This window comes from Phoenix dactylifera, chromosome 12, assembly GCF_009389715.1.
Source record: "Phoenix dactylifera cultivar Barhee BC4 chromosome 12, palm_55x_up_171113_PBpolish2nd_filt_p, whole genome shotgun sequence".
Classification (NCBI taxonomy): domain Eukaryota; kingdom Viridiplantae; phylum Streptophyta; class Magnoliopsida; order Arecales; family Arecaceae; genus Phoenix; species Phoenix dactylifera.
Window position 1 is genome coordinate 13,898,179 of NC_052403.1, and position 14,586 is coordinate 13,912,764.

The following is a 14,586-nucleotide window of genomic DNA, read 5'->3' on the forward strand; positions in this document are numbered from 1 at the left end:
TTTCTACCGAGCCTCGTAATGTGAGACTTGGATTATGTACTGATGGTTTTAACCCTTTTAGCCAATCAGCTCGTCCTTATTCTTGTTGGCCAGTTTTCGTAACAGTTTCCAATCTTCCACCATCAATATGTATGAAACGACCCTACATTTTTCTAAGTTTAGTCATTTCTGGACCTAAGAGCCCCGGCACAAGTATCGATGTCTTGCTTAGGCCTTTGATTGATGAACTTAAAATATTGTGGGAAGTAGGGGTCAGCACTTATGACATTTTTAGAAAAGAGAATTTTCAAATGAAGGCAGCTTTATTGTGGACTATCAACGATTTTTCTGCATATGGCATGCTTTCAGGATGGAGTACGCATGGAAAGTTGGCCTGCCCATATTGTATGGAGAACTCAAAAACTTTTACACTACAACATGGTGGGAAGACTTCTTTTTTTGACTGCCATCGTCAATTCTTGCCCATGGACCATGCATACAGATACCAAGTTGATGGTTTCTTCAATGGTAGAATAGAGACAGACCCCCCACCTCCTCGACTGTCTGGTGAGGAGTTGAAAAATAGGGTCTCTGCCTTGCCTAATATAACTTTTGGTTTGAAAGCCCCTAAGCACACCATTCCTGGATTCGGTAAAGATCATAATTGGGTGAAAAGGAGCATATTTTGGGAGTTGCCCTATTGGGATACACTACTTATTCGACACAATTTAGATATCATGCATATTGTTTGAAATATGTTTCTCAATATATTTTACACTTGTATGGATGTAAAAGGGAAGACTAAAGATAATGTGAAAGCAAGGCAAGATTTAGAGCTGTATTGCAAGCGTCCTAAGTTGAGGATTTAATTTGTTAATGGAAAGCTAGTTAAGCCTCCAGCTTCCTATGTATTGTCCAAAGACCAAGCAATGGAGGTCTGCGAGTGGGTGAAAGGGTTAAGACTCCCTGATGGATATGCTTCAAATATATCGAAGTGTGTTAACCTGGATGATTATAAGTTTTACGGGTTAAAAAGTCACGATTGTCATGTTTTCATGCTGAGATTGCTTCCAATTGCATTCCGTGAAGTATTGCCAGCACCAGTGTGGGATGCATTGACAGAATTAAGCTGTTACTTTAGAGATTTATGCAGCACAACTCTGCGTGTCCGAGATATGGAGGTTCTTGAGAAAAATATTGTGGTAACTCTCTGCAAACTTGAGAAGATATTCCCTCCTGCATTTTTTGACTCAATGGAGCACTTACCTGTTCATCTAGCTTATGAAGCTAAGGTTGGGGGGCCCGTGCAGTACAGATGGATGTACCCCTTTGAAAGGTAACAATTTCTGTAAATCCATTAAATAGTTTCTTTGTATCCATTAAATTTGAGAAATTAACATATTAATCTTATTTATAGGCTTATGCATGATATAAAGCAGAAGGTAAAGAATCGAGCATCGATTGAAGGTTCTATTGTCGAGGCTTACATCATAGAAGAAATATCAACTTTCTGTTCGCATTATTTTGAGCCTTCTATACAAACGAGGTTAAATCAAGTTCCCCGTAATGAAGACGAAGGGGAGTTTGATCTCATGGATCGTCTATCCATTTTTACTCATCAAGGTCGGCCTTTTGGGAAACCTTTTGGAAGGCATTTGACTACTCAGGAGTTTAGTGCTGCTGAATTATATGTTCTTCTGAATTGTGAGGAGGTTCAACCTTTTGGAAAGTAAGTTACACAAGTACTTAATTATAATCATGCTTAAAAATGCATATGGAGTACAACATATGTGATTATAGCTTTTATCTTGTGGGTATTTTGATGATTATATCCGGCAATCTTGTCCAAATATAAGCCAAATAAATTTGGAAAGACGACGCGAAATGGAGTTTCCGGCTTGGTTTAGGTCATATGTGAGTACATAATTTATAAATATAATAATAAATTAGACTTTCTCTTGATTTATTCTTATGATATTATTTTTATCATGCTAGGTTAATGACAGTAAAAATCAAGTTGATGGGCGCTTAAAGGACCTATCATATGGCCCTGGGAATAAAGTTAAATGTTATAAGGGCTACTTTGTGAATGGGTACAGATTTCACACCAAAGAATATGGAAAGGATAAAAGAACCTTCAACAGTGGTGTGTGCATTAAGGAAAGCAGTTACAATGACTTTGAGAGTGACTATTATGGGATGTTGGTTGATATTATCGAGTTAGACTATTTTGGGGTTGGTAATAAAGTAGTGTTATTCAAATGTGACTGGTATGATAGAGATAAGGGTATGAAAGTGCACCCTCAACATGGCCTCGTTGAGATCAATTACAAACTAAGACTTCCAACCAATGATTCTTTTGTATTAGCTCAACAAGCACATCAGGTGTTCTACACTGGTTATCCAGGTAAGAAGAAGAATCGAAGATTGTGGTGGGCAGTAATTAAGACAAAAGCTAGAGGTAGGTTCCCTCCTAGTGGGACAGAAGAAAATTTTCTTGATTTTTATCAAGAAGAAAACTACAGGATTCCTACCCCAATCTCGATGACAGATGAGCTTGATGATCCAGACATTTTGGTTGGTGTTAATAGAGATGCAGAAGATATTGATGCAGCAGAAATTGAGTTGACATCTAACCAAATGGAAGAGAACTTTGAGGATGAAGAAGAAGATTTTGAAGATGAACAAACCGAGGAAGAGGAGCATGAGGCTGAGGAAGATTAAAATACAACATGCATATTTATGAATGCTAATATAACTAATTTTAGACTTATAAATTATAATTGTGCAGACATGAGAAAGAGCAAAGGAAAAGCAACAGGTCCACTGATTGTTCTTTACTTTGATTGGATTTGTTGACATTTATATTGTGAAATAACTATAACTTTGTATTGTTGTGCAGCTATGGCCAAGAAAAAGGGAAAACAAGAGGTAATGGAAAAGCAGCTTTAATACTGGCTGCTACTCAAGTTCCTCCTCAACCTCCTAGGTTGCCTAAGCATGTCGAGGAATGTCATGATGATGATGATTACATTCCTGATGGGGACATGAATGAAGAGGTGGATACAGATAAAGAAATAAATGATGAAGAAATGAATGGTGCAGTGCAAAATCATGAGGATACAATGAATGAGGATCGGATAAATGATGAACTTGGGATTGATCCAAGACAGAGCAATGGCCGAGAGCCAACCCTTAAAGCCCCTGTTGATGCAAATGGAAAAGTGATTGTTAGGTGTACAAGAGGAATGTATGAAAATATCACTTTCTTCCATCACTAATTTCAATTTATGTGTTTGTTGTTTTTACAGAATTAGTTTATTTTCTAATGAATATTTTTTAAATTGCAGGTTTCTTGATTATGAGGTCAGTCACAAAGCTGTTGCTATCATGCGCCAATTTTTCAATGGTCCGTGGTTGTCATGGAGGGAGGTTCCTGCACATGCTAAAGTTGGAATGTGGAACAAATTTGAGGTGATGTAATTAATTTATATTTCTTATCGTTAACTTTTGCCCTTGTTACACATGCCAATTAGTAAGTCTGATTACTTGCGACCTATATATTGTTAGGAGATACACACAATTCTTTTAGGACAATTGCATCATGTGCATCAAGTTTGGAACAAGCATTATCAGCGACGGTTGACAACCTCATTAGGGAGGGTTAGAAGCCAAAAGCTTTTGGAAGCAAAAGAAGATTTAAATAGAGCTCGTGATAAACCCCCAAATTGGATCTCTAGAGAAAATTGGAATAAGCTAATTGACATTTGGATCTCCCCAAAATGGAAGAAGAAATCAGAAGCCAACAAAAACAATAGAAACACCATGAAGAATGGTAGCATCTCTAAACACTGTGGAGGATCAATCGCATTTGTCCATCATGACGAACGACTGGTACGCATTTTTATTCAATTAGATTTCTATAATAATTTTCATATTATTGTTCAATCATCTCAAATCAGCCCATTATATGTTAATGAATTTTTTCTTTTCTCTTTTGTAGAAATTAAAGTTCAATAGGGAGCCAACAATAGTTGAATCTTTTAATCGGACGCATAAGACAAAGCAAGGCATGGAAGGATATGTAGATAAGAGAAGTGAAGCTGTCATGGTAAGTATAATTTTTTTATGATTCATAAATATTATTGAGCTTGCTCATGTTTATCTCTTGTTTGATTCACCATAATGTTTTTCTTTTCTTTTAAATCAACTGACAGGCAAAGTATTCAGCTGAATACTCCAAAAAATATGGTGATGCCTCCACCTCAGATGCTCCTCCACGTGATTATGACTTGTGGTTTGAGGCAACTGGTGTCCCAATTCATGGCCATGTCTATGGCTTTAGTCCCCTGGAGGATCTCACTGGAATTATTAGGCAATCATCATCCTCTTCCACCTCTACAAGTCAAGCTCCAGAGCTGTACACGCGTGAAGACCTTCTACGTATTCTTGAGCATGAAAAGAAAAAATGGCAAGAGGAGGTTCTTCAAAAGATGGGAGAAGAGATTGGCTTTGGACCAAGGCATGCAGATCGGGGGAGTAATGGTGATTCTGGTTTCGCTGATCATGCTTCATTATAATTGCTTTTGCCTTAGATGATAGGTCTTTGCATTCCTAGGAGGAATAAAATCTCTGTTATGATATACTTTTTGTACTTTGATTTTGATGGATTTGGGACATGTTGATGCCTATTTTGAATGACATGTTAAAAAACTTTTGCGTAATGTTGAATGCCTTTACTATTAATGATATTATTATTATTATTATGAACCAATCAATGTACCAAATATACCAGGTTATTAGAATGTGATCAGTGACTAAATTTGGTTACTGAATTGTTTACCAAGTATTGTGACGAGCAGCCATAAACTTAGTGACAGAATTTTGGTTACTAAAAATTGATTTTGCTCAGTGAGTTGTGACAAATTAGTGACGGTAACCTTGTCACTAGATCAGTGACGGAATTAATAACAAATTTAGTGACAAAATTTGTGACCATGTCTGTGACGACTAAATTTGTCACTGAAGGTTGTGACAGATCAGTAACCAAATTTGTGACTGAATTCTGTGACAAAATCAGTGACCAAGTTACCTTCATCACTAACTCAATGATTGGTTAGGGACGGAAAATACATAATTTCTTAAATATTTAATTTTTAGATTTGTAACGGTTTAGTGACGGTAATTCTGTCACGGAGGTTAGTGACGGAAATCGCCGCCGTCACTGAGAATCTAGTGACGCGTGTTTTTGTAACCAATTCAGTGACGGGAGCTCCGGTCACAAATTCCGTATTAGTGACCGGAAACATGGTATAGTGACGGGAATTTCCGTCACTATACGCGTGTTTTCTGGTAGTGATATGATTCTTAAAACAAAAGGTTAACAAAAATATAAAATAAAAATAAAAATTATTATAAAATAGAAAATATAATATTTAAAATTTCTAGTAGTAGTTGAAAGCATGCTAAATAAAAATAGAAAATCAAAAGATACAATTTTAAGAAGTAAAAGAAAGAAATGAAATTGCAAGAAAAAATGTAAAGGAATAGATAATAATCAATAAATAGAAATAGAGGACATAAAAATGCAATTCAAAGTACAAGAGTTAGAAAGAAGTTATAATGAAAATACAATGTTTAACTATAAAGTAGGAATAGAAACAAAAATTTAACTAATATCAAAAATATTCAAATTGAAATGATAAAAAATAAATTATAAAATTAAATTTATCAAATAAATAACATCAAATATGCATATTTGGTTATAAAATTTTTGAAATTAAAAATAAACTAGTAAAATAAAAAAAATTGAGATATATAATCTTTAAATGGAAATTGCATAAATGCGAAAGAGAAGGAAAAGGGTTGTGTGGGGGTATGGATTGGTTAAGAAATGAACATGGCCATCAATGCTTTCTGTCATGCTTTCCCTCGCATGCTTCAGCTGCCGCGTATAAAGAATTTTTTAAGAAAAGAAGGGCTTTACGCATGAAGATTCTGTTGCCTTGATTGGTGATACAACGAGCTTATACTTTCCAAGCCAAATATGTATTTAAAGAGACCAATAAAATTGTCAATTGAATCTGGATGGCTACTTACGTGGCTAACTATTTAAAATATATTTTATGGTCAGAAGAGAAAAAATTTTCACAGACACTCCATGAGCTTGTATTTTTTTATTTTTTATTAGATATATTCGTATATGCATTACATGGTGAACCGTCAAAGAAAAAAAAAATAAAAAAAAAAATACAAACGAAACCCCACAACCTATGCTTGTAGATCTGATGGACAAAGAGAAATAGCAAATAATAACTCGCGTGGTGGATTCACACGCAATGGGATCTCGGTGCGGTGCTCCCACCAACTTTTTTGTTCTGGGTTGGTGGGTTGGTGGTTTGTCCACTTTGTAACGACGAAGACCACCGCTGGTCGCAGCCACCAGGCTTTCGCAGGAAAAGCTGAAAACAGAAGGATGTTTTGCGTGCATAATTTTCTAAATATATAAAATTATATAAATATCTTTATAAAGTTGATGCATACCTTTATAAAATATTTATTTTGGATATATATATATATATTACATACATATCCATACCATTTAAAAATAAATAATTTAAAATTAAAATGACTCAAATATTTTCATGGATTGATATGAAAAAGAAAATTTTATAAGGATATATGCGCAAATATAAATTTATGAGGATATTCATGCAATTTTGCATATGCAGGAGAATACATACTTAAAAAATATTAAAAACTGAGGTATATGCTCAAATGACAAAAGTTAATAATAGTGAAGATAATTTAGCCACTCTTGATTAAGAAGAGTAACAAAAAAAATCAATGTTGTCATACTATATGATCCTATGTCGATATCAATTTATGTTATTTTTATGCAATTCTTGCCTCAAAAAATGAATCACTTACCATATAGAAATTACTAAAAGTCATTTCATTGATCTTAACATCTATAATTAATTTAATTTTAATATATTTTATTATTATAAAAATAATAAAAAAATATTGTAAATGTTATAGACTCAATAATGATAATTAGATCAAAATTAAATATGAGAATGTAATTACCAAAATGGTCATTTAATATTCTAACTTGACCAAGTTAAGATCTTAAATAAATAAAAATTGACAATGTTACTTAGCTTTTTATTTTGACTCGTCGATTTAACTGAGTTATTAAAGTTTTGGCAAGTATCAGTCTAGCTTTGATCTTTTTTTTAGTGTAAATCCTCCTAAATATGAGAAATTGTAGAAATTTGTTGAGAAAGTTGCTATTTGTGCATGTATCCTTATTACCTTTTCTTTTAGCATGCTACCCGTAAGGATATTTTAATCATTTTAATTTTTATTTTTTTAACAGTTTTAGATGGTACGGATATATATATATAAAAAAATTATACATGCAAAATAAATATTTTAAAAAGGTACACATGCAAATTGTAACTTTATAAGGATATTTACACAATTCTACATATTTAGAAAGTATAGATGCAAATAATCTAAAATATAAAGAATTAAATCGAAGGAAGTTGGAGGTTGCAGAGGAACTTGCTGGTCCAACAGAATAGGTCCCTCTGGGTCTCTCTCCAAAATTTATTTGAGGATTATGTTTATCCTATTTACATCCAATAATTTGTAAAACTTATATTTACATTTAGTTAAATTAACATGGCAATAAAACTTTTTGTCACGTGAAAAATCAAAATTATTTTTAAATGGAAGAAAAGATATATATTGTTGCTGGTGGTCCAAACCGAGAACGATTGGCACAGCGGTGTGAACGGAGTTCCGTTTGAGTTGCCTTGGTTGGTGTTGATTGCGCTCCACCTTCCACCGGAAAACCTGCAAGCAAGCCTCGCACCACCACTGGGGTAGTGGGGGCCCTCCGACGATCAAGTCAGAGGAGATTGGAGGAGAAGGAGAGATAATAGTAGCAAGTAAGAGAATGCTCTGGAAGTTCTTGCTTACCCTCCCCCTTCTCCCCCCAGCCGCATATATACCAGGCTGGGGGGTCCTTTTGGGGGGTTGGTCATCGTGTAGCACGATGGAGCTGCCACTGACATGGCCGTTACAGGGCGTCGTGGGGCAGCGCTGGGTACGGCCATGACAGGGCGTAGTGGAGCTTCGCTTTGTACGGCTGTTACAGGGGATCGTGGAGCAGCGCCAGATACAACCGTTGCAGGGAGTAGTGGAGCAGGAAGCTGCGGCATGCCTCTGGGGAATAGCCTGTCGTTGTCGAGAGATGTCCGACTCGGGGTCGGGCTGCGGAGACGAAGATGTCCGACTCGGGGTCGGATTGCTGGATCAAGGGGCAGCCGACACGGGGTCGGGCTGCGGAGCCGAAGATGTCCGACTCGGGGTCGGATTGCTGGATCAAGGGGCTGCCGACTCGGGGTCGGACTGCGGAGCCGAAGATGTCCGACTCGGGGTCGGATTGCTGGATCAAGGGGCTGCCGACTCGGGGTCGGACTGCGGAGCCGAAGATGTCCGACTCGGGGTCGGATTGCTGGATCAAGGGGCTGCCGTAGTCTTCCTGGGCGCGCGTGCCGGTCACGTGGGGCATGGTGGCTAAGTTCCCCCGTAACAGTAGCCCCCCACTTCCGAGCCTGGAACCGGAAGGAGAACGGGTGAAGGGAGTGATGCTTCGAGATTGCCGCCATCCCTCGGAGAGGCGCGCGCGCTTCGAGCTCCCCGCCTTCTTTATGGCGTATGGCGGTTGTTGCTGACCTGGCAGTCTGAGGATTTCGGCGGACATCCTTCCTTAATGGCATCGATTCGCCTTTGGGGCGCGAGCGACCCTTCGGCAGCCAGGCGTCCTCTGGCGTCACCCACCTTTCCGCCTATTTAACCGGGGGCCCTCCTCCGTCCGCCTTTCTCTTTACAGACATCTTCGAGTTTCTCCTTTGCGCTGCCGTCATTGCCGTCGGACTGTTCGCTTGCTCCTCCTTTGACGCTCTCGGAGCCGTTCTTCCTTCTCTTCCGGTGAGTTGCCCCATTCTTCAATTCAAGGCTCTCCACACTTTCTCCTTTTGTATTAGTGTACTCCAGTCGTTCCGGTCCTTTCCCCCTTCTTGACCCCGTCCTGACCGTAGATTCACTGGCCATTAGGGATGGGCGAAGTGAGAGCAGACCGCATTAAGTCGGAGCTGGTCGCCGAAGACCTAGATAGGTTCGTGGCTCGATACCACCTTCCCGAGGCCTGCAATGTTACGCTCCCGGGGCCTGAGGAGAGGATGTCCCATCCTCCTCCAGGGAAGGTTGCCATCAATGAGGGCATTCTTCAGGCCGGGTTCCGCTTTCCCCCCTCGGACTTAGTCGTTCAGGTGCTTCGGGGTTTAAGAGTGGCGCCGACGCAACTGGTGCCGAACTCATGGCGCGCCCTGACGGCCTTTCAGGTTCTCTGCCGCATGCACGAGGTTCCCGCCACCCTGAATGTCTTTTGGGAATGCTACGGCCTGAGCGGCCACCCCCAGGACAAAGGGTGGTGGTGCTTTGCGGCGCGGCGAGGGTGCGGCCTCGTCAAGGAGGCTCCTACCTCCATTCACGGCTGGAAGGGGCGCTTCTTTTTCGTTGACGCAGATCCCTCTTGGGGAATCAGGGCAACCTGGGAGACGCCGATGAAGTCCCCGATTGGCCTATCGAGGTTGTCGAGGGAGGAATCCGATGGCGTCGCCGTCTTGAAGGGGTTGGTTGCCGAGGGCCGGCTCCCCTCGGTGGCTCGACTTATTTCTGAGGATACCTTGGTGAACGTCTGTTCGTCCTTTCCTGTCTACCTAAAAATATGCTAGACAGATCGTTGTTAGAACCGACGAACAAAAGTTAAATTTAATTCTACTCTTACCTTCCTTACTCGAAGAATAGTGGTTGTAAGAGGTCGATCCACAGGGAGGCGATTGGAGTTGCTTAAAAATTAGAACGTTCACTCGGATTTGAAATCGATTTTTGAATGATAGAAGAAAAACATTATTTTGGGGATGTTGAATAATTCTCTAGTTGAAACTAACTAAAAGACAGGTGCTTAGATTCGAAAAGCATTTATTTAATTAATCAAAGAAGAATTTTGGCATAAATTAAAATAGACAACACTAGGAAGATTGAAGCTTAGAATATAAATTTTATATATATAAAAAAAAAGTTAAATATATTGCATCAAAGAAAAATTAAAAGATTGCATAATTTGAAGAACGTAGATTGAAAACAACAGAAATTACAACTTTAGCATGAATAAAACTAAAAATCCCAAAACACTTGCTCTCAAAATAAAACTCTTAATAAAACAAAAAAAGAAAACTAAAAAAAAAAAAAAACAAACAGAACATGCTCTGTTTTCAAAAGAGAAAACAGAGCATTTCTCTTCTTCTTCCCCAAACCGAACTCTCCTCCCGAGCCGACTCCTTCTTCTCCCCCTGGCTCTGTTTCTTGGCCTCCACCGAGCACACCCTCCCCTTGGCCTTCCCCTTCTCCTTTTATAGCCGCGGGGTCACTTGGAATTTGGGGAGGAATCACCGGTCATCCGAGATGCTGGGAAGGAGGAGGAGATGGCGGGCGGATTGCTCCGGACGACTTCCCTCTTTGGCCACGGACGCGAGATCGCCGGACGCCTGATGCGGAAGGTGGGGACGGCTGGGATTCGGATCGCAGAAGGGAGGTGCGGACTTCCTTCTTCGGGCGCTGCTGGGATCACGGCTTGCATCACGGGGCTCCGGGAGGTGGATCAAGAGCGACTGGGATTGGATGCGGAAGGTGGAGACGCGCTGAAATGGAAGAAAATTTGGGCATTTTCACCGCGTGAAGAACACGGTTGCTGGGACGTGCCGGCTATGAGATGTATCTGATACGCGGGCGTTGCTGCTGCTGATGGTGTGGAGGATTGGGACGCATGCGGAAGGCACGGATGGAAGGTTCACTGCGTGATACACTGGGGATCTAATCGCGAGATCCTTGGGAAAGAGCTGCTGGTTGATCCGGTTGGGACGCGGCATGGGCTGGCACGCTGAAGAAGAAGATCACAGAAGAGCTGGGATTTTGATCGCGTAAGGAAGGAGACGCATGCGGAAGGTGGGGACGCGGGCTGGTGACACGTCTGATACGCGGAAGGCTTGCTGGAGCGTGGCTGAAACGGGCGAGAGAGCCGCTGGAAGGAAGAAGAATAGTGAATCATCAAAACAAATTTCCGTAGCACTGTTCACATGAACAGTGTTTTTACGTAACACTGTTCATATGAACAGTGTTTTTACGTAACACTGTTCATATGAACAGTGTTTTTACGTAACACTGTTCATATGAACAGTTTCATCTCAAATACTGTTCATATGAACAGTGTTTTCACGGAACACTGTTCATATGAACAGTGATTTCAGGAATGAATAGTAATTTCGGGAATAAATAGTAATTTCAGCTATTGTTTATGGGATTGGAGGTTAAAAAGTTCTTTTTCTTTGTGATGAAGTGAGAGTGGGAATCTTTATTCCGGAAGAGTGCACGTGCTAATCCGGAAAGGAGGGAATGCGAGGATCACTGGAGGATCGCACGCGGGCTCGGATGTTTGGGAGCAATTGTGCTCGATCAGATCATGGCAGGATTGGGCCCGCATTGTTTGAAGTGTGGGGAACGAGCTGATTAGGCTTACTTGCATAAATAAAACATTAATTAGTTAATTTTATTATTAATAATTAGCTAAAATACTAATTAAAATAGTCTGATGATTGCACTTTTGTGCTCTCATCACACCCCCCAACCAGCTTATTGCTAGTCTCTAGCAATTTAGTGCGTCAATGATAAAATGAGAGTATAAAAGTTTTATTTATTATATATATATGAATATGCATGAACTAAGATAAATACTCACTTTCGTAGAGCATTACGATTGCACTTAGCACGTGCAACAAGCCGTTAAACCCCTAGGTTACCCTAGTGGACGAGTGTTGTCTCGTGAGGGTTTGCAGTGAAGTTACCCACAAACTTCAATCCCAAAATAAAATTTGGTTTGTGAAATGAAAGTCTTATTTCAAGTACATAACTGATAAGAATTTCAAAAGCACACAAGGTTTTAATTACTAAGTAGCCCAATTTCTAGGTTAGTATGCAATTTAAGTTGAAGTTATTAAGTTTTCCGTTAGGAAGTTGTAAGACTTATTTATACTTGAGTGCTCAGTGAAGTTTGGACCATACACAAGCTAAGGTTTTGGATCTCCAAAATATCGCTAATATTAGTAGTTTCCAAGAATTGGTCGGACAAGACCTATTTGCTGATTCAAAATCATCTTATCTGCAGGATTTCGAGAGCTGTGGATGTTTACTTTAATACCTCATGGGTTTTATCTGTAATATTCCAGTTTACTCAAATTTTTACAACGACGGCTTTCACACTATTGTCTTTCTTAAGGTCAATATACATTTTTTTTTCATCATTTTTTTTTGTTTTTTTTTTTGTTTTTTTTCATTAAAGAGAAATGATAGTGTATATATTGTGCACTTTTACTCCTGTGATGATTCCTCCATGTAGCGAGCAATTAGTCGACAATTCTCATACCAGTTGGCATGAGGTGTCGGGCATCAAGACTCCCCTACGGACCTATGCTCGGGTTCCTCATCACAAGCCCGCTGACCTTTGACAATAGGTAGCCCTTTTCGATGTACCTGACTAAATCCACCATTTTTTTTTTTTTTGGATCAGAAAAAGATGGTTCATCAGGATTCGAGGTTGCTACCATATTCTCAACACAATGTCGAACCTATACCTTAGAAAATGCAGGCCAGATGTGTTGTGAAATTCAAAGCACTAATTAGCTTACAACTCACTAAAAGGAACTTAATAAAAAGAACTCACTTTGCACTACTTCCAACTAGTCATTGGGCTCTTAGATTTTATATACCTTGTGTGTTGTATATTTTTTTATTTTAACTAAAAACTTTTTTTTTTAATTTTTATAAAATTTCAATGCTTAAAAATACCCCCAAACCTACATCTAACATTGTCCTCAATGTTAAAGAAAATTTGAAGCAGTAAGAGGACAGAGGAGAAGTACCTGATATGGGTGGGTAAGTTGAAAGTTGGGGCAAAATCCCCCAAACCTGCATGTTAGTAATTTATTGATGATTTTTTTTTTAATAAAAGAAACTTACATGTTGGGTTGCCTCCCAAAGAGCGCTAAGTTTTATGTCTTCAGCCAGACAAAATGTAAATCCTCCTTTTTTCAACCATTATCTAAGAATGGTTTTGGAAGAGTCCGATGAAGAACAGTCGGCTGATGACGATCTATGCTCATAAGGGGAACAAAACTAAGAGGCGCATGCTTGACCCTTTCCTCGGAATGGGCAAGGTAAGCTTCTAAAGGGTCTTTATTATAAGTTTGTAAGAAAGTCTCCTGAACCAGACTTTCAATCATGTCAACTTCATTGATTTCTTTGTCGTCTGGTGGTTGTTTACTTATGTTGAAGACATTAAGCTCGACTTTCATGTTGCCAAAAGATAACTTCAGCATCCCATTTCGACAGTTGATCACAGCATTTGTTGTGGCTAAGAAAGGTCTACCTAAAATTATAGGTGTGTGACTGTCTAGATGTATTGCAGGTTCAGTCTCAAGGATAACGAAGTCCACAGGATAGTAAAACTCATTTACCTTTACAATTACATCCTCTACAATTCCCTTAGGATACTTCACAGTCCTATCTGCTAATGACAAAGTGATGTTTGTGGGTTTTAATTCCCCCAAACCTAGTTCGGTGTAGACAGAATAGGGTAATAGGTTCACACTTGCTCCTAAGTCTAATAGGGCTCTCCGAATGATGGTTTCTCCTATTTTAATTTCAACAGTGGGGCAACCAGGGTCCTTGTATTTTGGGGCAATCTGCTGTTGAATAAGAGATGAGGCTTGTGCAGCCATCACAGCTTGCCTAGGAATTCTGGTTTTTCTTTTCACCGTGGTTAAGTCTTTTAAGAATTTTGTATAGGAGGGGATCTGTCTGATGGCATCTAGGAAGGGTAAATTTATTTGAACATTTTTAAAGACTTCCATGATTTCATCGTACTGAGATTTTTTCTTTAAGTCTTGTAGTCTACTAGGAAAGGGAGCCTTAGGTGTGTAAGTCTCTATTGGTTCTCCTCTAGTCCTTGTGTTCCCTGTTCTTGTGCCTTTTTCTGGGTGGGGTTTGGTTCATGCTTTTCTTCTTTTTCTTGCACAGAAAGTTGGACTTTGTTGTCTACTTGCTTGCCAGACCTTAAAGTGGTAATTGCCTGGACTTCATAGGTCGGATTTCCATTGATTTGATACTGACCTCTTTGATCTTGATTTTGTTGTCTACTAGGGTTAGGCACTGGTTGACTAGGTAGTTCACCTTTCTTTCTATCCCCTAGAGAGTTTGCTATTTGGCTTAGACTAACCTCAAGTTTTGCAATTGCTTGCGCATGGAATTGGTTAGTCTGGGCTTGGGCTGTATTGGTCTGTTGTTGTTGCTTGATAAAATCTTGTTGTTGTTTCATCATATTAGCCATCATGGTTTCTAATTGTGAAGGTTGCTGTGGGATAGGGGCATTATAAGGAGGTACAGATGGAACCAAAGGTTGGTTCATTTGTGGTGGACCTA

At 39.5% G+C, this 14,586-nt stretch overlaps 1 protein-coding gene across 1 annotated transcript; it reads left to right on the top strand.

Moving 5' to 3' along the window:
* Positions 1 to 1,156: 1,156 nt before the first annotated feature.
* LOC120112807 lies at positions 1,157 to 1,729 on the top strand. The gene is made up of 2 exons (XM_039132694.1): positions 1,157 to 1,315; positions 1,397 to 1,729. The coding sequence occupies exons 1-2, from the start codon at positions 1,233 to 1,235 to the stop codon at positions 1,710 to 1,712; spliced, it is 399 nt and encodes a 132-aa protein (XP_038988622.1). The 5' UTR covers positions 1,157 to 1,232; the 3' UTR covers positions 1,713 to 1,729.
* Positions 1,730 to 14,586: the final 12,857 nt, after the last annotated feature.